Source organism: Aythya marila, assembly GCF_965140915.1.
Source record: "Aythya marila genome assembly, chromosome: 2".
Lineage (NCBI taxonomy): Eukaryota > Metazoa > Chordata > Aves > Anseriformes > Anatidae > Aythya > Aythya marila.
Genome location: NC_139043.1, coordinates 59,663,499 through 59,688,050, shown reverse-complemented (window position 1 = coordinate 59,688,050; position 24,552 = coordinate 59,663,499). Strand labels below are relative to the sequence as shown.

General features: G+C 38.5%; 2 protein-coding genes across 4 annotated transcripts; one reads left to right on the top strand and one right to left on the bottom strand.

The window, feature by feature from the left end:
• Positions 1–3,703: 3,703 nt before the first annotated feature.
• Positions 3,704–10,447, top strand: YAE1 (YAE1 maturation factor of ABCE1). 3 transcript variants are annotated; one of them, XM_082754131.1, is made up of 5 exons: positions 3,704–3,878; positions 4,984–5,303; positions 6,851–6,972; positions 7,428–7,696; positions 8,619–10,447. In XM_082754131.1, the coding sequence occupies exons 2-5, from the start codon at positions 5,187–5,189 to the stop codon at positions 8,744–8,746; spliced, it is 636 nt and encodes a 211-aa protein (XP_082610257.1). In that variant the 5' UTR covers positions 3,704–3,878; positions 4,984–5,186; the 3' UTR covers positions 8,747–10,447. The 3 variants fall into 3 exon arrangements, with proteins under 3 accessions (XP_082610257.1, XP_082610256.1, XP_082610255.1); XM_082754130.1 differs by having other exon boundaries at positions 5,164–5,303; positions 7,428–10,446; XM_082754129.1 differs by having other exon boundaries at positions 7,428–10,446.
• On the bottom strand, positions 9,552–23,365 carry LOC309875680 (mediator of RNA polymerase II transcription subunit 1-like; the record flags this gene model as incomplete). Its single annotated transcript, XM_082755350.1, has 16 exons — positions 9,552–9,903; positions 10,907–11,015; positions 11,451–11,546; positions 11,902–12,097; positions 13,420–13,532; positions 13,869–13,993; positions 14,739–14,844; positions 15,368–15,433; positions 16,188–16,258; positions 17,480–17,554; positions 17,675–17,746; positions 19,986–20,014; positions 21,048–21,180; positions 21,622–21,676; positions 21,937–22,120; positions 23,267–23,365. 16 exons carry the CDS (start codon positions 23,363–23,365, stop codon positions 9,552–9,554), a joined length of 1,881 nt encoding a protein of 626 aa, XP_082611476.1.
• Between the last annotated feature and the right edge of the window lie 1,187 nt (positions 23,366–24,552).

Below are 24,552 nucleotides of genomic sequence, written 5' to 3'. Positions count from 1 at the left end.
TGGAAAAAACAAACCTTACTCATTTGAGGAGAAAACCAAGGAAAATGACAGGTGGAGGGGAACTGCATCAGAGTTAATAAAGTGTACCTGCTGCTCTGTTTAGTACACAATAGTTCAGAGTACAGTATTTCAGACTGCAAGCCTGGCTTCCCTGGGGATGCTCAAAGCAAGCCTGGGAAAAGCAGGGGAAAAAATATTCCTTTGCTTAACCACTTCCATTTAGTATTCAGCACAAGACAAACAGCTGGAAGGCCAGGGAATATTCAGGAAAGGTTTCTCCTTTAGCCAGGTCCTGAAATGGTTATGATTCAACACGTACAAAAAACTGCCCTGCTATAACATTTAACTATCAAAATTCTGTGCTTTGCTTATTCGGGGGAAGGAAGAGGCAGGTAACTATCCTCTCCCTTAAAAACACTTGTGTGAGAAGTAGTGGCAAAATAGTCATTAAGATTCCTGTGGTGCTTTGAAGCAAATGTTAGGCATTAACCTTTGATATATTCATTAATTCTTCCACATTCTTCCATTTTCTTCTGAAAATAAATGAGACATTTTGACCTAAACAGTTGTGTAATACTAGTGTATGTTATTAACTAAAAGGGAAGTGATTTCACAAAAACAGGGAAGTGATTCCTATGTATTACTTACCTTCATCACAAGAGGGTGATAAGGCTTTACTAGTAAATCACCTTAACATCCAGAATGAGAGATGTTATCGGAAAACACAGAAATGTATGTTTATTACAATTCCTTGGTAATAATCATAGATCCTAGGGGTTTATTTTGATCCTCTTGTTTAATTTAAGGTCATAGTAGTCTCCTGTGCTGTGAGCTGTAATGTTTAAAACCTCATTAAGCTTATGACCTTGCAGTTTACCTGCTAGCTCACTGGTTTTGTCACGTTCCTTCTCTGTGGTGGGTCTGGAAGCCAAGGTTTCAAGCACCGGAGGTCACTTTATTATTACTGCAACATTCAGCAGGTAGTAGAGAACCCTACCAAAGGGAAAAAGTGCATAAAGGGAAAATGCGCAGAACAGACAAGATCAGGACAGACATAGGCTGTATGTGAACATGAATAGGTTGTTCTTGTTTATGCAGGCAAGCCTCCTTATGCCCTGTTCTTCAAAATATTCAAGGACAACAGCCTAGAATCTGGACAGTTAGTAGAGCCAGATACCTGGAAAGGAATACAGATCGGACCATAGGCAGAACACACGTCTTGGGAGGGACTTATAGTTTAAGACTCCTCAGAAACATCATGCAATGTTTGATGACAATCCATGTACTGGTTTTATTAAATATTAATAGTCTTTATTCTCCTGACATTTCAATATCTCACTCCTTATCCATTATGATTTAATCTTGTTTACTACAGAGAACAAGTGAACTGTGATTTAACAGTGTTCTTGAAATCTATCCAAATACCATCTAAGATACGCGATTTCTTAAAACAATTAAACTACTCCCCAGATTAGAGCATCTCTGTTGTTTCATGACAACAAACATTGTTCTATCAGAGTATAGCAGGACAGAATAACTGACAGGGTAATCTCATTGTAAATAGTCTTCTACCCTGGGACTTTCACAAGCCGTAGCTCAACTCTGTCAGAGACAGCAGTACAGTACAATGGAAATTACCCTGGTGAAGGTTTGATAATCCTGCCTCTCATAGTAGCCCATACACTACACAAGTCCTGGCTACAGTAATCAACCACCCTTCAAAAAAGCCTGAAATCCTGAGATGTTCTTGTGAATTATGAAGAAATCCATTGGCTGCTCTTGTAAGGTTGGGTTTGAGGCCCTGATGACTGAAAGACAAGGGCACGTAGTACTGATCTGAGCGCCAACAATCCTTTATCTGAAGCAGTACCTACAGTGGTAACTGTGTAAAGGAGCAGCCCCTGTTGGTACTTTCATATATTTTACTTTTGGAGATCCATGTTGGTTGATTGCTTAATGGCAGAACTTAACAATAAGACCAGACTCACAGATATCTTTCTTAATGATCTCCAACAATCTCTTGGTAGCCCTAGGCTCTGCATGACCATGTAAAGGTCCCCTGAAACCTCCCTCAGATTTTAGCCAGATAGGTCACAATAAACTACTTGTTTATTTTTAAAGCCATTTGGGGATAACTCTTCCTATAGATTTATTCTGCCAAAACGCCAGAACTGTTTTGTACCCTGTGAAATGTTCTTGTGTTTTGATCCTTCAGAATGTGACAGAATGTCACCATAATACACAGGCATTGCTGTATTTAGAACACACATAGGTGTGAAAAACATCCCCACTGAGGCACTACACCTCACCCTCGAGCCCTGCTAGCAGTCCTGTCAAGGCCATCATCATACAATCAACTTGTCTGCAGCAAGTGTACTTCATAACCCTGTAGTCTTGCTCTATGCACACAATATGAGTCACCAAATTATCCACCCACAACTTCTAAGAGAAAGGGGTGGGAATATCACCATTCTTCATTGTTTCTCATAGTCATAAGGATTTATGTTAAACAGACATATGTGTAGAATGATCAACCATGATAAACGTAAGGCATTTAAACTGAGATAGTTTGATTTTGGGAAACTCAGAGTGAGTCCAAGTCATGACTTGTGCATCTATTCTAGAAAAGCAAGTGGCTGAGGGGAAAGAAGGTGATACGTAAGGTGTAGAGCTGGTCCAGCTGTACAGGGAGGGAGCACTCATGTTTAGTAATGCCATTATGACCAGTCATGAGGGTCATGAGTTTCTGTTGCTGTAAGGCTCTTTTGTGATTGTGTTTGTGCATTCAGGCTGTATTCAGCATTGTTTCATGTTTAAAAAAATGTCAAAACAAATCTCTACCACACAGGACATGGAAGTGATAGAACTGGTCTAGGAAATCAGCAATTATGGCCATATATAATAACTACCAGTGCACAGATATACATGGTTCTGGCCATCCAGAGGCACCAGTGTTGCTTCATCCCCCGACACACCAGTTTCTAGACATATTTGGGCTTCTTGGCCACTCACACCTCAGCAGCAACCAGCAGCGAGTGTCTGAGAAGGGCTGTGAGCAGGACAAGCTGTCTCTGCACAACAAAAAGGACAAAGGGAAGGAGTGCTGTGGCTGAGTCACAGCATGGGATCATTCATCCCTCCGTGCCTGCGGTGCTAGGATGGGCTCTGCTGCCACCCATGGCAGCCTCTCTTGCTCTGCCACGGTGAGCCTCACCAGCCTGGTGAGCATAAGGATAAGCTCGTATTCCAAATACAGCGTGTACCAAGGAAAACACAAAATAATTGCTGTACTTATGTCAAGATGATGGTGCTGTTTGCTCTAAGAGAGCAAACAATGAAACACTTGACTTCTGCTAGCACCCTTGTTATTAAAAAGGATTTAATACTGTGGCTGTCAAGAGCAGCTTGAGGGCACGCCTGACACGCAACAGGTTTCAAAAGCCAACGAGGTGGATTTATTTATTTATTTATTTATTTTTAATTCCACAATTTATGACTGAAAATTGTCCTAAATCCCCACTCTCGGGGGAACATCCTCCCTCGGGGTTAGTCCCGACACGTCCCTCCTTCCGGAGGGATGGAGAGGAGAGGGGCCGCATTAAGGGCCTCACTCGGTGCCCCTTCCCCGCCGCTGCCCGGCCCCTCGGCACGGCAGGAGAGCCCGGCCTCCCCGTCCCGCCTCCCTCAGGAAGGAGGCCGCAAGGCCGCGCCCGCACTCAAGATGGCCGCCGGCTTCTCATGCGCGGGACGGGCTCTGAAGCCGGGCGGCAGCAGGTTAAGATGGCGGCTCTCTGCCCTCGGCCAACATGGCTGCCGCCCCCTCTTCCTTCCGACGGCAGTGAAGCCAGCTCGCCCTCAGTTATGATGGCGGAGCCCTGGTAAGGGATCTGTGGTGAGGGGTCAGGGCGGCGGGGCCGGGTGAGGGCCGGGGGCGGCGAGGGGAGGCCGAAAGCTTCTCGCAGCGCGGCCACCCCGGCCCGGGCCGAGTGGGGTGGGCCGCGGCCCTTGCGAAAAAGGCGGCGAGGAAGGGTGCAGCGGCCGGGCTGCATCGAGGGCGGTCTGCAGTGGTGGGCTGGTGCCGTGCTGAGGCAACGCTGTGCGAGTCGCGGCTTGGAGATGGCTTAACTAAGTATGGATCTGGCAGCAAGTGTTCCACCGTCTCAGAATGTTTTGAAACAGTAGCTTCTTAAACCTGAAACGCTGTTGTGAAGTTGTACTAATTTGGCTGCTTTCACTGTTATGTGGTTGGATGCTGGAAGGGATAAGAGGTGAAGCAGTTCGCCTTAGTGGTCTGTATGAACTCTAAGAAAAGCTGGAATTCGTGTACCAGTTGTTCAACTGCGTAATCCCTCCCTAAACACCAAGTGTAATAATAATTGTGAAAGCTTTGCTGAAGATAAAAGTGGTGTATAATGATCCCAAAAGTGATATTTGTTGTCAGTTCCTTGTACTGATTTTAACAAGTAATCACAAGAAACAGCATTCTGTGGTTGGTAAGAATTTCTACCAATGTAATTAGTTAGTTATGAACGGCTTTTTAGGTTTTTCTCAGTGCAAAAAAATGGAGTAATCTCATAATTGTTGAATAAAAATATTATTATGAGTAAAGAATTAGCAAGTTCTGTAGTAAAGGGAAGAAGACAGAATTGGATTATCTTATTAAGCATTTGGCATAACCAGGAAACGGAAAATCAAAGGTGAAAGTCCTTGTAAGTTATCAAGGTCAGAATATGGCAGGCATTAGATATGTGTAAAACTTAAAGCACTTTGTGGAAGCTGTATGGGATTATTTGTTGGCTGCCATCAGAATCAAGTTATAAATTGCTTTTGCCTGCTGTTCAGGTACTGGCAACATTTAGAAATGTTAATTTGATATGTGTGTTACTGCCAGAAGAAGAAGGAAAGAAATTACTGTCTTAAATTGTCCTTGTAAATCAAGTAAGTTGCTTTACCAGTGATAATTTGTCTGTCTTCTTTTGACAGATGTGCCCCAATGGTAAATGATACTCACTTTCCATGTGGAAACAAGTGTACAGGTTGAATAATCAGCTCCTGAAATGGTTTCTCTGTAGATCTCACATTTTTTTGCCTATACTTCCAAAATGATGCTTAGCCAGAGTGACTTCTGAGAGTTTCTCAGTGTTTGCTTTACCACATAAACAGAGGTTAGAGTCATCGCTGCTGCAATGTCCTGGGTACAAGTTGCAGTCAACCAATCCAATGAAGATATATTTGATGAAGATGCAGACGAGATGTGTGTAGTACAGAAAGAATGGAACAGCACCATGAAAAAAAGATTGAAGGTATTTCCATGACCATGACGTTTATAGTTGTCTTAAGCATTTCAGATTTATTGATACATACCTTGCTATATGTGTGGCTGACTTAAACAGAAAACTAAGAATAATGGCTGCATAGAAGTTATTGTGGCATGGTTTCTTCTGAATGTCAAGACGATTGAGCAGGGAGTTACTATTCTAGTATCCTGTCAGAACAAACCAGTATTTTACCTAAAAGACGTTGCATCCCTCTGCACAACCATGCAAACTTCTAAAAGGCAGCACTAAACGGATGTGAACGATTTGTTTCATACATGTAGGTATGCCACTAGTAAATGTGGGACAATGTAGTTAAACGATGCTAACAAAGAATGCAAGGTGTTTGTTTCTAAGTAGAGTTCTTAAATACAGTAGAGAGATTTAAGATGTGTGATTCCTTGTGGAACCACTGCTGCTCATTGCAGTCCGTGTGGTTCTTCAGCTTATTTTTTCTCTTAGTAAAAATATATTTTATGAAAGGAGAGAATAAAACAAGTACACAAGCCTAGGTTTCTTTGACAGATATGTTGTTATTCACAGTAGGACCGGTAGGATTCATCAGTGTGTGGGTGAATAACATTTGGCTGAAGAACGTGAATAGAACCTGTTGTGTGTGCCATTGGTAAGGGGTGTTACAAGACGACTCTTACATTATTCTCCAAGGGAAAGTTTCCTAAATTAGAGGCCATTATAAGACTAGTGTTTTTCTGTTCTTACACAAATTCCTCTGGAAACTTTCTGAGTAGATACTACAAAAATCATAAAATTTCTTGAGGTCAGAGCTGTATGTTGGACAAAATAAAGCAATATTCCTATTCCTGGCTATTTTCTTAGCGAGTCCACCATGATTCTCTCATGATCAAATAGAAGTTTGCAGTCTTACAAGTTGAAAAGAGTTAATAGTTATTCTACATTGTGTACTAACATGATTAGAGGATAAATAAATAAATTTGCATCATAATCGTTAGCTGTTTCTTGCAGAAAGCAATCACAATATTATGTATTTTTCTATGAGATTTACCTGTCACCATCTTTTTTCCTGTATAAATCTTGAATTGTTTGAACGCTCAATAATTAGTTTTGTAACAGATAGGTAGTTTATGGGTAGGTGAGTACCTCTGCTAAAGGGGAGGTTTTGCAGCCTATGTATTTTTAGAAGTCTAGAAATCTGTATGAGGTATTCTCCAAGGAGTTTTTTCATAAGGGTCATCACAAAAGCAAGAGTGTTGTCCTTCAGATTTGTCTTATTTTTGATGTTTCCAAAAAATGCTCTCTATTTTCTGACCTAGCTGGGATCTTTTGGGAAAAGGACTGGATTCTAACAGATCGATAAATGATATCACACAAAAAAAACATCATCACAAAATGATGTTTTGTTTTGGCACTGGGGGTATATCTGGGAGGGGTGTTCAAGTCAAAAAGCTGTAATTTAAGAGACTGAGTTTTTTGTTTAAGCTTTTCTGTTCTTATGTAATGTTCATAGGTCCAGTTGTGCACATTGTGAAAAGCCTGTTTCACTATTTTTATTATAGGAGGGCTTTAGGGATGGTGTTGAGGCTGGGAAAGAACTTGCGCTCCAAGAAGGCTTCAATCAAGGTTACAGGGAAGGTGCTGAGCTGATGGTTACGTGTGGCCAGTTCAGAGGAACCCTGAAGTAAGTTATGAACCTTTTAGGATTGTGTGCATGTGAAAGGTGTGTGTGTGCAGTTGTGCTTTCTTTGGTTTGTTTTAATTTTTAAAATTGTACTGTAAGTCTGTCCAAAGCGAGCAACCAGAGAAGACTCAGCTCAGGTCGTAAATTCAGGTAATTAACTACAAGGGTGTAGAAAAATCCTCCTTCAGTTGCTTTTTTAACTGAGGTTACATCTTAAAGCTTAATATTCAGTTAAACTGTGTCAAATTTCCAGAAAATGCAAATGAAACATACATAAGCTTTTATATAGCAATGAGCTATATATAGTATTCAATATAACATACATGACATTCACTGTAATTTTGACATATTGTCAATAATATATTGACATATTAATTCACATTATATAATACAGTATTCAATAACTGAAGATCTGTGTGACTATTTGTAATGATTTTTTTTTCTTCACTTTCCAGTGCTCTCTCATCCTGGTGTCACCTTAATGGACATAATTCTGCTTTAAGTAAGATAAATAATCTTCTAGATGTGGTTGGAAAGCATGAAGATGATCTACTTAAGTGTCTGAATTCTATCCAACAACAGCCACATGTGGGAGACATTTTAAATGCTGTTCAGGACATGGATTTGAGTCATGCAGCTCCAGATGGGACAAAGTACGATGAAGTTAACACCAAAAAATATGAACACGTTGGCAGCTCTGCTGAAAACTATCGTAGAACTAATGGTGAGGATGGTTCCTTGCAGTCTGAGTGCAGCAAGGCAAAACTCTGTACAGATCCTGAAAGGTCAAGCCTTGCTTGGGTTAAAAAGCAAACTGTTTGGCTTGTAGAGCAGCTGGGTTTATCACTGGACGTACTCCATCATGTCCAGCAACTGGAACATTAATTTTTCTGTTTCATGGTATTTAAAATTATCTCAACTGGATTGGATTCCCATTTTGAGGATCACTTTAGGGAAGTCTGATTCCAGTACTTCCCAGCAGATGTTATTTTTGTAAATCTTACTTTGCTTCAGCTCATGGCCAATAAAATCTTGGTTTTCATCCTAAATATCCCTTTCACAGAAAGGGAGATAATTTTAAAAGCGCTCCACTGATTTACTAAACACGTCTGTACTCTGTGACAGAATCTGTTATTTCACCTTCACTTTGCCTACTGGTATCCTTTTGGAAATGGAGTGGGTCCCTTTAAAAACCTCCTCTAATACTGAAAAGAAAAAAAAAACAGTGCTATGGACAAGCTATTATTGCAGAATAAGCCACTGTTGATGACATTTTGACTATGCAAAATAGAACAGGATCTGCTGATTACTATCCTGGTTACTATATTTAAAAAAAAAAAAACATTTTTTTCACGTTTTTCAAATTCTTACTCTTGCCTTTTGTAACCACTATGGAGTGCGCTCTCACAGTTAAAATGTATGAGGAGGAAAAAAATCAGTTCTAATTTTTCAGTTTTGCTGGAAGCACACCTCTCTTCTCAAATGCTGAACTACTGACAATACCATTGTCTTGCTGTTCTAACAGCATATTATCTGCTGTTATCCTGTTACAACCCATCTATATGTTTCTAGTCTAATGAATTTTCTTGTGTTATTTTGGTACTTATTTTGCAAGTCCTTCAACTCTCTTCCCTTCATTTCCACAGTTTTCCCCAAACTCTTAAAGGAAGACAAGTTTATTCACCGTCTTGTGGAAGCATGGTCAGCCACAGATGCATTTTGTATTTCTGTGCCAACCTTCTGTATTAGACTCCTTTTTCTGTTGCTTGCCTAAATTGTAGCTGCAAATTCCACTTGTTAGGAAGTCTTGTCTTTGTGAATACCTGTCTCTGTTTCAGAGTAATTAAACTGATGTACACAAAGTCAGAAGTTCAGTTGTTTTACATTGCTTTTAACTTTCTTCAGTGCCTGATACAAAGTAGGTCTAGAGAGAGACAAACCTAAGTTTTGAAAAACTGACTTAACTAAAAAATATAAAACTTTTGTGATTATTTTATTTTTACTTTGAAGCTAGAAAAAGCCAAGGCACAAATTACTTGATTTTTTCTTCAGAGAATGAGTTTGTAACTTTCTTACTAAAGACTATTGTGAGTTAAGCTGTAAGTTTGGTTGCTATTCATACCACTTTTGCACTATGAGGAAATGGAACTGTGCAATTAAGAGTCTTCCATTGAAATAGTAGAATTCAATAAGGCTGTTTGCATATGTTACATATGTAAAGAATTGTATACATTTTCTTCGTTTATTTAACACAATGCTGACATTGATAAACATTTTGTACAGAGCATGTTATAGCCTGCATTATACAAATCAAATGTTATTTCTATACTACAGTAGAATATGATGCATACAAAAAATAAAGGTTACTAAGTTTTAAACAATCCAAATTTGGAAGTTTAAAAGTGTAAAATCAAAACTCTTACTTCTCTATAGTTAATAGTATATAAACAGGAAACTTCATTCAGAAATTACTCAGACAATGAGCTTGCCAAGTTCTCTCCAACTACTTCTGCAAAAGCAATCTACGCCTGAGAAAGTATTTCTTTCTTGTTTGATTATTAAACAATAGGTTATGTGTTTTACATATCTTTCATAACAGCTTCTGTACTACCTGTGGAAGTACTTTCCTCCACTCTGCACAAAGTTTCCATGCTGACTGTGGGGTTACTTTTTTCCATGTTATCACCCAAAGTTTCCGATTTGGCTGTGGAGAGATTTTCTTTTGGGCTGTCCGGAACACTTTGCTTATCTGTTACTACCAGATCTTGATGACCAGCCACAGAAGGACTTTCCTCAAGACTATTTAAATCAGTAATTTGCTCACATGCTGGTTCAGGTTTTTGTTTTGTGTCTACTTGCATTTTGCTATCGGCTTCCACCTTGGCAGCATTCCTGAAAATAGCTCTCATGACAACTGGGACTGACATGCATCTAAAAGAAGAAGTAAAGCGTTAATCATTACTACAGACTTCACCCATTCTTCAATTTAGTACTTCTTTTTTTAAACTGTGGCTGACACTGTGTGATACCCTTTGTGACAAACAGCACTCCCTCCCTCTTTGCTTTTTGTCTCTGTAACCTAATAGGATTACACTAAGTACAGTACTACCTACATACGCTATACTGGAAACTTAACTTTGGTACAACAAATCCATGTGCTGAATCTTTCAGTTTACCAGTGCAAAGATGTTTTGATAGAAAGAGTGTGAAGTGTTTGGAAAAAAAAGGTTAAGTATTTTTAATGAAAAATCTCATAATAATGAAGTATACTCATTTTCACTGAAATTTAATTGTAATTTTCATGTTTTGGATGAGATGGGTGCAGAGCCTTTCTTCTCTAAACCTGTATCTACACTAGAAGGTGTTTATTTTGTGTATTTTTTTTTCCTCTCCTCTATTCTACCAGTAGAGGTATGTGGTTCCAGGAATAGCATCTAGTGTCTTGTGACTCAGGACAAGGCAAGTTAACTAAAAGGACTCAAAATCCAGCCTGCATTGATTTTGCTGTCAAATAGTTGTGTACTAACCTATGTAAAATGAACTCATGCTCTTAGTCCTTTCTCTAGCATATGAACATATGCCACAGCAGCTGGCCTTTCTTGGAATTTTGGTTTCAGGAAACATGCCAGAGCTGGTGTTGTAGACATATCTTTTTAAAGAGAAGCACTACTGATGTTAGGTAGATGTGGAAAGAGTCCTTTTCATACTATTCTATTAGTTGTACTACACACGCATTCTAGTGGAAAGAAACATCAATGATGAAGTGTTTGTTTCTGAAAGAATTACTTATGACACTAAAACAACTCATTATTATAACCTTTTACTAAAGTGAATTTGTCTGGTCAGCTGAGTCTATGGCATTGTAAATGCACATGGCATTTCCATTGAACGGACATAACACTCATTCTAACTGCTGCGAAATGAAACTACTTACCGCTTCACAGCTCTTGATATAAAGCCATCACTAGAATTCAGAGTTGGATCTCGAGGATTTAAATGAAGGCTACATTGGACTTCTCTGGAGGTTACAACATCAATTATCACTAAGCAAGAACAGAACACAGGTATTTCAAAATAAACATTTTTACAAAAAATGAAGACTTCCCTTTCTTTCTGATACTTCAAGAAAGGTAAGACTGGCCAGTGGGTAGGGGTCTTGCAGCAATGCTCTTGCACAAGGCTTATTTTTTTTTCCTAATATGCTAACAGTCAGTAATAAAGGTTAATTTATTTATTTATTAATTAACTGCAGGCCAAGACAGATACTGGACTTGAGTATTTGCATTTACTTTGTTTTGTTCTGAGTACAGAGCCTTCTTAGTAAGCAATTTATACAGAAGTGCTACCTCGTGCTTTTCATAGGGTTGCACGCCATTAAGTGTTGCCCTTAGAATGTATTTGTAACTGAGAAGCATAGCGCAAGAGCGTCCATAAAACCAACCTAATAAAAAGGCCAATAACAATTATTTCACACATACCACAGGCTAAATTCTCTTTCATAGGATGAAGGAAGAAAACAGAAAAGCTGGTGTTCTTGTGTGGTGCCACTTCAAAGTAAAGCAGTTCTGAATCATCTAAAAATAAAATTACTAATTAGAGGTATCCCTCCAATGAGCCTGGACTCTTTTTGGCTGAATCACATGCCAGAATTTTAAAAATAGTGATATAATAGAATCTAATCATTCATTACTTTAGCAACATGATTTACCCTTCTAGAAGTGTCAGGCCTCAGAGGAGTTTTTGTTTGTTTGTGTTTTGTTTTGTTTTTAATATTCAACAGAGTATAGTATGAGAATTAAGCATTTTTGATCACTTAAAACACTCTGCAAGTAAGACAGCTTTGGCAAGAGAGCAGTAAGTCTATTAACACCCAGTCTAGAGCTAGTTTCTCTCTCATATTCTGTCATTACTTCCAACCACACAATTTACCTCCGTTTGTATGCTTCTCAGAGATACAGCTGCTAATAAGGCTGTTGTATGCCATTTGATGTCGAAGAATCTCTATTACATCAGGCACGCACTTTGGGTGGGTAAATGGGATTTTACTGACCAAGGCTCCTGCCAAGTCTGATTTTGCTGAGCCTGTGTTTATGAAGTAACAGTGCTTTGGGCTATCTGAAAGAGACTGAACAACAGATATGGTGATACTTGAAGCACTGGAAATGAGAAAATAACAAGAATTAAGGCCCAATGTTGTCAGGTGATTGCACAATCTCACAGCAAAAACAATTGGGAAGGCACACTTCTAGCAAGTCCACCACGTGTCTGTATTTCAATAGAAGTATAATCTATAGATAGTAGCTAAATGAGATCCATTTCACTCGCAAATGCATCCAGATTAGGGAAATATACCTTGAGCTACAAGCCAAGTACTCAGGAATTCAAGTCCAATTCTTTCAACAACTCTTAAGAGCCTTGTGGACTGTAGAAACAGTAACAACCAAGATCTTTTCTCACAGGAGAATGCCATAGTAATGCTATTTGTTTGTTGTACAAATAGGATAGTTTTGCTCTTCAGGGCATCATCTGTTGGTCCTTCCTCCAGCACTGCTGCTTTCTTTAGAGAAGCATATTTGGCTAGAATATCTCCGGATGATTCAGTTGAAGAGGAGGAGAAGAGGAGATAGTAAGAAAAATCTGCCACCTGTCTGTGTTGACAGTGATTTTATGATAAAATTGGAAGTGCAATATTCCGTTATCTACTTCAGGATACCAAAGGGGAACTATCACCTTAAGAACAGGGCAGGGCAGTTAATTAGCCAGGTCTATATTAAGAAAAGCTAGAGAAGAGAATAGCTTTTCCCTGTGTGTCTACAGAACAGAAGGATTTTCTCTGTCTTTCTTTCAAGGTTAGATTTCTATTTAGTAACGCTTCTAGAAATAAAATCTTTAACTCAGAGAAAAAAAAGTCTCTCATCAAGTATTAGTATTTTAGAGAACTGCTGAAGTTATAGAACTTTTCATGTTTCACTAACAGAAATAAAAATATCTTCCTATCTTACAGGTACTTCCTGCTACTTCTACTAAAAGAAATCAATATTTTTGGTGTTATTCAATCAAGAAGCCTGTTTTTGTTAAAGCAGTAATAGACATGTGGCATGATAAATATCTTCAAAAGTCTAAGTAAGTACCTTCTTAGGATTTCTCGCACCAAGTTTACTTCTTTTTAAGGATAGAAGTTTTTAACAATACATAGAAGAGCAAATATTCTGAGTTACACATAGATACATCACTATGACTGCGACAGCTATGAGTATAGTGTCTCATTAATGAATATGAGAAGTTTGTTTACTTTAAAGAATTTAATATTATTTCCTAAGTAATTGAACTATTTCCTAAGGAGTATTTAAATGCCCTTTGGTATTATGAAAAAGATTGTTTGTTGATATAAAAATGTTTCAGGATATTCATTCAAGAAGGGTAGTGTCTTTCAAACAGTCTACTCACCACAAAGAAACAGGATTTGTGTGTAAACAAGTCTTCACTGCCTTTTTCCTTAAGGGTAGACTGAACAATCAACTCATGTAGAGGAGCTAGTTTCAAGCCAGTAATCTGAATTCCTGAAAGCAGATAACTTTTATTAGCTTTTAGATTATGTCTGGGCATGAAAGCTAGTATTTAAAAACAAAAGTTTTGAAAATGCACAGACATAAGTAAGATGAAAACATTAACCTCCGATCTTATTTCCTCTTTTGCTGATGGCAATCAGCAACTATGAGACATTTTAGAAAGTGCTCACAAGTTTGCCTCAGCTGCTAAAATGTTACACGTGGGTTGACAAAAGACTTCCTAACCCATCATCCAGTTTTTACTCTTTATTTCCATATGCTAACGTAGTAAGGAAGTAATGAGCAGTCACAGAAGCACTTTTAGTCATAAAGATAATTGTAACATGCCTGTGAGTCTCTGTATCTCCTCAATGCTGGATGAGGACATAGGAAAAGGCTGGTGAAACTTCAACAAAAAATAAGCAGACAAATCCATGCTGCGTTCATCAGTCAGTGGCAAAAAAGCAGGGTTGCTGGAGGGGAAAGAAAAAAAAAGGTTGTTACAAAAATTGATATAACAAGGACACAGTGCAAGGCCACAATCAGGTCTCTAGTGGTTTCCTATGATCCATATTTTTTCTGCTTCAAGAAAAGTTTGACTTTTTAAGTGCAAGTACAACCCTTGTGTTTTAAAGCAAGCTTAATGTGAAGACTGGCAGAAAGGAAGAGTGAGCCATGGGAAACTGAGTAACAGTGCACAAGAATGTTTGCTCTAAATCAGTCTATAGTGATTTATTTCTGAGAATGACTTCAGACTTTTCCTGCAGGCTTGTACTGAAGCAGCGAGAGATGAGGTGTCAGCATCCGTGATGGGATGACAAACTACTTTATATGGTTTAGGTATAATATCCCTCGATACATGCTTCATTTATTCTGAAACTGTGTGGGAGTTGCTTGTTGCATACTAGGAGGTTAAGTAATACTATCCCAATGGCTCCTTCTGGCTTCAAATCTATGAACAAATCCATAACTCTATGTAGCTGACACAGTTAAATATGAACACAACAATATTCAAGTCCACTTGGGAAAACAGTAAAAGCCACAGGTTATACATGGTATAGCTATGGGAGATAATGCTGTCAATAAAACAGAGCTTCCTGGGCTTAACAGTGAGCTGTGTATCCATTCTATTAGCAGAGACTAAATGTAAGTTATGCTGGGGTTAGTGCCAACAATCTGTAAATCCATTTCCATATTCAGAAGTATCCAGAACCTCACCCATCTTCTCCAGGTTGAGAATCTAGCAGTGGAGAAAGAGGAAGTTTGTGAAGCATATCCGTGCCCTCAACAGTTACATCTATTTTTGCTCCACATACCTGGGAACCTGGAGGAGAAAGGCAACTGCATTATTTTCCCCATGGTGCTGTAGATTAACCCTACGCATATGAAACACACATTGGTAAGGTCTTGTAAAGGTCAGGTCCAACTAACTGCCACAATACCTGGGCAGCAAGGAGAAGCTTGCACAAACCACACCTAAATGGCCAAATTTGCCCAGTGGTGGTCACAGCAATAGCTGGGGCATGCCATGGAACAGATCAACTAACCAGCACTGTTTTGTGTGTGTGCACGCTGGCTAGGTGGTTATTTTGTTTGATACTGCTCTCACTTCAGTTTGTGTCAACAGGAAAGCAGTTTGCTGATGGACATTATAACTGTGCTGAAATGCCACACACAAATCATTCTGCTAAGCTAAAATTTGAAATCAAACTTGTTCCACTTAAAAAAAAAAAAGACAGCAAAACAAACAAAAACAACATTCTAGTTCTGCAATGAAACTCCAATATAAAGCATGGTTTTACTAAAATTTCTGACTTATTTAGTTATTTCTAGTTTTCTAGCTTTACCAGGATTGTGCTCTGCTTCCAGAATTTGATACGGAGAAATGTAAAATTCAATGTTCGTAGGAGTTCCTGAAGAATTAAAAAAAAAAAAAAGTTACTACAAACAACAATAGAGGAAATCTGTTAGGTATCTTGATGTAAAGAGGAAAAAAAAAAAGAAAAATGCAGGATGGGCAGAAGGGGATGCCTTGTAAGAGTGTATCTCTAACTATAGCATAAGTTCAAATCACAGCATTTTACAGCTAAACCCTCAGCATATGAAGTCATCAGACATCTTTCAAAAGATTAGATTGTTTCTGTCTTGCACAATAACCTATTGTTCAGTCTTAAAAAAATATTAGCTGAACTGCTAGCTTTCAGCAACAAGCCTAAAATACAAGGGGAAGCCATAATACTTGCGTAAGGGACCTTCACATCAAGCTGTGCAATGGCATAGTAGTAGCATGTATTAGAAGTACTTTTATGAACTATAATACATCAACAGTCAAAGCTCACTATTGGTGGGATAGATAAGACAAAAAAATCAGCTGAATGTATTTGACTTTTAGGCAACATCAGGGCTGCCATCTCATGGTTACTCCCAAAATGTGGTTTCCCACATAACCTCAGAGTATTGCTGGCTTTGTTTTGCAGGTTTCTGCAACTCAGTGTTGCAGTAGCTGATAAGCCACCTGGCTGCTTTGTATTTTCTCCTTGCGTATGTCTGTACAGTATCAGAGACTACAGACACAGCAAATCCATGCAGCACACTTATTTATAATAGAGGATATTTTCTATAACCAAGGATCAATACAGTTTTTATTATTTGAAGAAAAAAAGTCACCTCCGGTTCTTGGCACCAGGTGTCCTACTTTTCCATGAAGTACTTCAGTAACTCTGTTTACATCCTGCGTTCTAGTGCAAAACACATCTTGATTAATGTTTCCTGAGTTGCAGTGCTAGCTAGGTTAACATAAAGGATGATTTACACCCTTAATCAAAGGGAGACGGTGCTTTCTTAGAAGTAGATTGTGTCTCCATTTATTATGACAGCTTCCAAAACACTATCATTCCACTCATGCATTAATCCTATAACTTGGGCTTCCAGCTTTAACCCTGTATCTCAGCTATTTCTGACTGAAATTTGTTGTACTGTTTACCCAGAGTGAAGGATTACAGAAATATTGAAAAGGTTGAGCAAAGAGAGGAAATAACCTGGATAAACTAACTTAAATGGAGCCAATCTCTAGCCTCAAATATGATTGTACTGCTGAATACATACAGACATACAATTATATATAGGTGTGTATTAAAGCTCAGCAGTGCATTAACTGATGTTATAGAAGGGACAAATCTATTTAAAATCTATTTAACTCATAATATTTACTGAGACATGCATGATTAGCAAGGACAGTGCATTTGTTCATGGAGTTAGTATGCTTCATAAGGGAGCACTGTACAAAAAACAGGACAAGAATATGTTTCAAGTTACAGAAGGCCATGCTTGTTGAGAGAGTATTTTGTAGGCAACATATCAGAAAAAAATCTCTTAATAAAAAAAAAAAAAAAAATCAAGGAAAGCAGTGCTTTCAACTCTACTTTTCTGAAGGTAATGAAAATCACTGTAGAATTACTTTTAAAACTGCTGGTAATCTGTCCCCATTTATCTATAGACCTGCTCCTAGAAAGAAGAAATTAAAAAAGAAAGAATATAGGTAAAGTTACCACACCCCCTAGTCCTGATTTAAAACTTGATTAGAAAATGAGATATCCAAAGAGATATCCAAAGATATCCTAAAGACATGTTTTACTTCTGCCGAAGGGTGATTTAAAATGACTGCTGACTTGAAGATGCACCGTGTGCTCCCAGTGGGTGGTCACATGCATACACACCCAAGCTGGGCAACCAACCAGTTTCACCACAAACCTACTAGATAAAGAACAGGAGCTCAGCAGATTATCTTGTTTGGCATGCCTGGAGCTGGCAAACTGCAGAAAGGCTTCTAGCTTTCCAGAGGAAGAAAACTCATTAGCCTTCCACATCCTGCTCTACAATTAGATCAGCTGCCTTGCTTTTTAGTGAAGTGAAGGGGTGGGGGTAGAGGGAAAGGGAAGATGAAGCAGTCTTTGAGTCACCTGTCTGGAAGAGACATTGAATAAAGATCCTTTTCAAGGGACTGCAACGCAAGGTATCCCTTACCCTTCATTTCACTGAGAGAGAGAGAGAGAGAGAAGACAAATTACTGGTTTTGTCACTAAACAAAAGCTAGACTATGGATTTTTAATTTTTTTAATTTTTTTTTTTTCCCCCAAGTAAAAACTAGTTGCAACCTGTTTCCTGGAATTTGATACAGATTTGACAGGTTTTCTAGAATCTTTCCAACAGCATCATAGTTCTTCATCCTACCAATAAAAAACAATTACTACTGTGTTACTTAATGAGGTGGATAATAAGTCTTTTATATTTAACTTGTTAGAAAAAGCACCATTTCAAACGGAGTGACATAGGCCCCCTCCTTATCAGATCTGGCATGTAGCAGTACTGCTTTTAAGTTTTCTTAGAAGATACCAGGAAATGTGAATCCTTGGCCCTGTTGCAAAAAGCAATGTAATTATAGCTGACACTGGTTTAATATGCATTACTGAAAGCAGTAAATATGCACAATACACAAATTTGACAGTTTGATATGTAGTTCATCAGCTGCAAGCACTGTCCCTGATGTTCCAATAAAGTTAGTCATCTAGTTACACTTCCCTAATAGTATGCTCTCATACATTGTATTTTTCATCAAAATATCAACAACTGTATTAATACTACTCTTCACAGCACCCTGTGAGAGAGGAAGATCTAAAATACAATTGACAGATAAATCAAGGGGAGAAAAAAAAAAAAAAAAAAAAAGAGAGACCCCCCCCCCAAAAAAAAAAAAAAAAGTCAAAAGAGAGATGCATAAGTTTGTTAAAGAATGGTTCAAACTGCTCAAATACCAGAATTCTTGCAGGTTCTGCCTAGCTGGTTAGATACTGCTGTGACAGCATGGGCTTACCCCTTTACTCATCTTCTTAAATGGATTCTGCGTGCTCTGCTGAGCTCCCCGATGCTGCAGTCACACAGAGCGCTGTGCTCCAGTCATAGCTCTGCTTTCAGTACAGGTATGGCTGCAGTGCGGGTCAGCAGACAGACAAAATAAACCTGCCTGGACTTCCACATTGGGACAAATTCCCTCCACACATAAAACTAAGCAAGTCACTCTGCTTCACGCGTGACTCTTTCCAACTGGAAGAGTGGAGAAGTAGGGGAAAGGGAAGGAGGCAGGCATGTAGGTACAGGCACACGCACAGTGCCAGCTTGTGCATCAGGCATAGTTCCTCAGGAGTTTGTAGTTACTTTGAAACTCCCATGAAAAGTTACACATACAACAAACTGCCTTAGGACCAACTGAAATATTACACCAGCAGGTGTAGAAGGGATACTTGTACTATGTGCCATACCCTAATTAAAACAGGAAGGCAGGCAAGTGGTACCCGTAGTACCAACAGTAGCTATCTACCACCACTCAGAGAAAAACTGCTGGTAGTTAACACTTATCAGAGTCTAAAACCTACAAAAATGCAAGTTAAACCTCTAAGACTTAGCTGTTTATACATATAAATCTAGTATAACTTCATTTAAGAGGAAAGACAGGACTGGAAAAAGTGATTATGCATTACAGACCCACATAAAAGAGCTGAAATATGCAAGATCAATGATTATTCTTTCCTCTTTTTATCTTCTTTCAGTTGTTGGAGTTGAACAAGGTATTTAAATAATAATTCAGTTTCTTAAATATGCTCATTATAGTAAACCCTGATAAGATTGGCTGGGGAGCTTCTAATTGGACTTATATGGTGGAGATCTGATTTGGAACTGCAACTGTTCAGACAGAGCAAGATGTGGTAATAAAAAAATCAAACATGTGGGAAGAAAAATAGGTCATGTATTATCACCTTGCTTTCACTGCTGTGACAGAAGCCTAGAGAATGTATAGTTAAAACATTTGCATAAGGCCAACACAAAGGATATTTCATATTTGATGGAAGAAGAAGAGGAAAAGTACTATATGGTTTGAATTTGTAAATCTGCCAGTTCTGAGCTGCCATTATTAGTCCATTTCCAAAACTACGGGTCCAAGTAGTTGTGTAATTCTTGCAGTCAACAGAAATAACAATATTCAAAGTCTGTGTTCAACTGGCAGCTAGAGTCAATGTACTGGGAACTACTCTTTGCCCACTGCTGCTCATAGAAGCAAATGGAATTTAGCTGTCTTCAATGAAATGACCTAAGAAATAAGTGATGTCTGGAGTACCTTTTCAAAATTATATTTTATCCTTGAAGTTGCAAATTGGAAGCAGGTAATGATGATAACAATAACCACCAATCTTCCAGTGTGGAGCAACTTCTCACATAAAATCCAAAAAAAAAAGCGTCAGTTCACCTGTTGTTTTCTGGACTGTTATTGTTTCCCCATTCTTGCATTGTTTTTTTTTTTTTTGAGTTACTGCACTTAGATTATTTTGTCCTTGACCTTTCCACAGCAGTCAGATAAACAAGACTCAGAAATTCCTTTGCTTTCAACAAGAGATTTTGCACATGATTTTTTACCTTAGATGCTCCACCAAGTCATCACAAATCTAGGGAAACAGGAGATAACAGTTTCATGTTTCTTACTATCGTGTATAAAACATCTCTTAAGAACACTTCAGTAGTAATGATAAGATTAGCTATTAATTATAAATAATTAGTATCTTTGAACAATAAGATTATGATAGTTAAAAAAAATATTAACATAATAACTACAAAAACAAAGGCTCCAAGGAGAGCATATAATTAGCACCGTTTGTTGATATTTCAGGAAAAAAAAAAATGCATCTTTGCCAGTTTTTCTTTTACTATCAGTTACTGTGCTAAAATTCTCTGGCTATGTATTTTCATCCTAATAGTATTGTCCAGCACTGATTTATTTTATTATCAATTTTATTATTTACTATTTATTTTATTATCAATAAAATTCCGAACTTCATTTTTTCATTTGCAGACATCCCAGGAATTTCAAGTTTTTCTGTTTAACCAGCACCAATTGTTTAACCAATAGTTTTAACTTTGATCCAAATGATCATCTGTAACTTCAGACAACTGCTGAACATGGTATATGAACTGCAGAGTGATATTTTGCCAATATTTTAATTTTTATAACTTTTGCAAGAAAAAAAAATCCTCATTAGCAGGAATGAACATACTTGTAAAGACGGAAGAAAGAAAAACAGAAGCTCTGGTAACAGCTCCAAGGCATCCAAAGACATATCCGCTGGGAACATATAGTGCACTACGTCTTGGTAGGAAAGTATTTTAAGACCCTGTTATTTACTGTATGTTTATACCATCAAGTATGAGAATACAAATATTTATGCAGGCTACAACAAACTTCCTACAAGTTGGGCATGTCAGCTGAGTTTTACTTTAACTTTTAGAAATACAGTAGTTAATATCTGTAGCAAGTTGTTAGTTTAAGTGAGAGATTCAGGTGCCTGAAGAGGCATCTGGTATCATGCAGAGGCTAGCAGGTGTGACAAGACCAAAAGAAAGCTGAAAACTTTCTTCACATTGCCAGCTGGAGGCCAGGTGGGAAACTACAAGGAGGTGATAGACAGAGAAAATTAACTTTACCACGGGAGCCTCTCCAAGGTGAGCCAACTTTGCATCTATCACGTTTCCATCCTTCTCCAGTTGCACTTCAATATAAAATATGTCTGATGTTATGTAGCAGGTAGTCCCACTGGGGCTAACATGAGAGTTAAGCCTAAGGAGAGAGTTTAAAAAAAAAAAAAAAGTTTGTGTATCTAAAAGTTCTGTCACATGGAGAAAGGAAATGAGCATAGTTTACTTGGTCATGGGAAGAGACACCAGGGATGCTTCAAAAATAACTCTTCCTTGGCTCAGTTTCTAAAAACTATCCAAGCAGGCAATATAACCTTGCTCTGTTCTTTGCATTATTATGTCAGTTTGCTAAAAACCATTTACTTCAGTCTGCTGCTCTGGGACCTAGACGTAAATGCCCTCTCTTCACCCAGCAACCTCCTCCACAACAAGCTAATCAAAAGTGGCAGCTAAGTCCACTCCAAGTAATACACCCCAGTAAAATACCATGCTACAAAAATACTGCTGACAGTATCCAGATAGTGTTCCTGAATGGACCTGGGGGCATGCTTGTTCATTTGCATTTATTCATAAACAAACTTACCCTTTTTGTCTGGATAAAGATTCCAATCTGTTCATCATAGAAAACAACGATTTAGCTGTAAGAAGGGAAATATTATTTAATTAGGTTGCAATTATCAAGAAGGAGCAACGTTATTATCCTGCTTTAAAAGGAATGCTTCAGGTAATAAGAAAATAGTATATCTTGCATGACTTCTTGTTATTAATGACAAGTATGATTAATGAGTGCTGTGCTGGGGTAGAACTTCTTCTCAGACTTGGAGAGCATCTGTAGCCCAAAGGCTTAACCCAAAGATGAGTCACAAGTCTCGTATCATATCCACTTCTGTGTTTGTACATTTGGCCCCATCATGCAGAACATCACCAGTAGAAAGGGATGGGCAGTTTTCATAGAATATTGAACAAACACTCTCAGAGATATCTGATAGCTTGTTATCATTTAATGTCCTCTGTATCTTCTCCATGCACAAGAGCAGTGGACTGTCTGGATCGTTACTGACTGGACATCGAAGTGGCTTATCCTAGCACATTTATGAAAACAAGAGACAGAGAGAGACCCCTTAAATTACCAGCCAAGAGGATCATCACTACCTATAGGATACAGGACACTCATGCTCAGTCCAATAAAACAGTACATGTTTCTTTTTGTCAGACACAGAGGTGAGCTATGCTTGTAGCTCTCTCTAAAGGGGCAGCACTGAGTGGATTTGTGAAGACCCTGTTGTGCAGTAATTATATACTTGGAGGCCTTTGGTGCAGAAAGCAGCTTTCTGTTCCATTTGCTTTTAGGCTGAACACAGGCTATATCTCCTGATGTGAGCTGCTTTACCATGCTACTGGAGATCAACTAAGAAAATATGTAGGTTTACATTTTAGGAGAAATCTGAATGAAAACAAGAGATCAGTAAGCACCATAGGCATCCTTTGTTAGAGTCAGGGTGTAAGTTCTAGTTGAAGATAATATAAACTTCAGTGTTAAGTAAAATCTCCAAGTTTCTCCTCTAGTTCTTGTCTGAAAACTCCTCATACTTTGTTAATTGAACTGTGAAGAACACTCACTGCTGAAAAGCTTTCAACACTGTCAAAGTCAGGGCATCATTTTCAGAGGAATGCTTTAGTTAAGCATTAAAAAGAGAAGCATGGAAGCAAGTGTGACTTTTTATATTAAGCTCATAGCACTTGTGCTAAACTGCCTTTTACAAAGATGGCTCTTTATATATAATTAGCCACTGATTATATATAAAGCCAAAAGGACAGGAAGTATGCACTAACTTAGGTATATCACAGACAAAGAGAATTCCAAATGGCATCTTAAGCACATCAGGACAGTGTCTGAAAAAACAGTCCTATGGTAAGAAATAGACTACTCACCATGAATATGCTAGTGATAATGAATAGAAACAATCTGAAGTATCAGGCAATCAGTACTAACCCCAGGAGAGTTAAAATAATGCAAGAAACAATTACTGAAGTATTAAAACAATGGAAGAAACTTTTTCATCACTGCCCACATTTTCATCACATAAGAAAAAACCAGCAGCCAGCCTTTAAGAGGCACTGATTTATTTATTTATTTTTATTGTTATTTTTCTAAACTAAGCAGTCTTTGAACCAACTTGGCAACTTGCTCTTAGACATCATTCTCTCACCCAACCTGAGATTCTTACCATGCAAAAATGGACAAGTTTCAGAGTTTCAGTCCACGGTTTTTGTTGATATTTTAGATACAACTGTTCCATTAAAGCATTTATAGAGGTAACTGTCATAGCACCTGAAAAATATCATAGAATCATAAATAATGTTCTAAATATAATCCCATCTACTTGCACTGGCAACTGGAAAAGTTGAAGGAGGAAAAAATATAAAACTTACTAAGATTAATGGTGTTATGCTTCAGAAGAGAAGGCAGGAGAAAGAGTTTTAGATTAATTTTGCATATAAATTTCTGATTTTTGTAAGACTTCTGTCAGAAAAAAATAATGGGGGGAGAGTGTATAGGCAAATAATATTAAATACAGAGATGCTGCCAGATCTTCAAGTTGTTCAACAGCTAGGCTTTCTTTATCTATGCATGATCTCATATGCGCATTCCTAATAAATAAAGTGAAGTTCCTGATGCACAGGCAGGGAGATTTGAGAGTGATCAGCCAGAGGAAATCAAGTTCCTGCAATATGCCCCACATCATTCTCTGCCCCTTAGCACTAGAAGAACCATTGCAAGTTTTTTTTTTTTGACCTAGGGGGCACAAGAGCTACAGACAACTGTCCCAGCTGACGCGGCCTAGGACAGGAACCCCTACACCCACTGCATATATCAAGAGAGGAGGGTGAGTGAGGCCTAGCAGCACATCCCTCCTGAAAAACCACAATCCCTTAGAAAGGTCATCTCAAAGCCAACCAGAGGAAGGAAAAATAGTAGAACCAACTAGCTCTTGCAAGCACCCCCACAAGGGGAACATTCCCACTCACTCATGCCTTAATGCCTGCAGGAGAGCAACAGCTGTAAACCACCCTGGACCTCCACCTACACCACAAGCAACCAGGGCTCCTACTTGTAGCACCTGCACCAGAGCACTCACAGGTGCTTTGAAAGGCAGGAAGCTTGCTCCCTCACAAAATGGGTTCTCAGGGATTAGTGTTTGAATGAAAGAAGCTTGCTAAGTACATCAGTATCACCTCTGCTAATGTTTTAGAAGGGGTGAGGTGCCTTCTCAGTAATGCTCTTCAACATCTCAGTCCTAAGGAGAAGGCAGAATGTCTGTCCCCATTTTTTCAGAACATGCAGCAGTCTCAGGGAAGTATTTAACTAAAATGCAGGCAGAGGTACGATTGCAAAATTTGATCAGCAAAGTAGGGAAGTGCTCCAAAAGGGAGCTTTCAGTCTAGCCCAGGGCTGTGAGGGTGAAAAATAATTATGGTTTTCTATAATGCTTTTCCTTTTGTAACCACCTCC

What these genes read in the sequence shown, in the direction of transcription:
- YAE1 (XM_082754130.1), top strand. Translation starts at nt 5,187, where the DNA reads ATGTCCTGGGTACAAGTTGCAGTCAACCAATCCAATGAAGATATATTT. An exon ending in CCATGAAAAAAAGATTGAAG is followed by an intron (nt 5,304 to 6,850) that starts GTATTTCCATGA and finishes TTTTTATTATAG; the next exon opens with GAGGGCTTTAGGGATGGTGT. An exon ending in CAGTTCAGAGGAACCCTGAA is followed by an intron (nt 6,973 to 7,427) that starts GTAAGTTATGAA and finishes TTCACTTTCCAG; the next exon opens with TGCTCTCTCATCCTGGTGTC.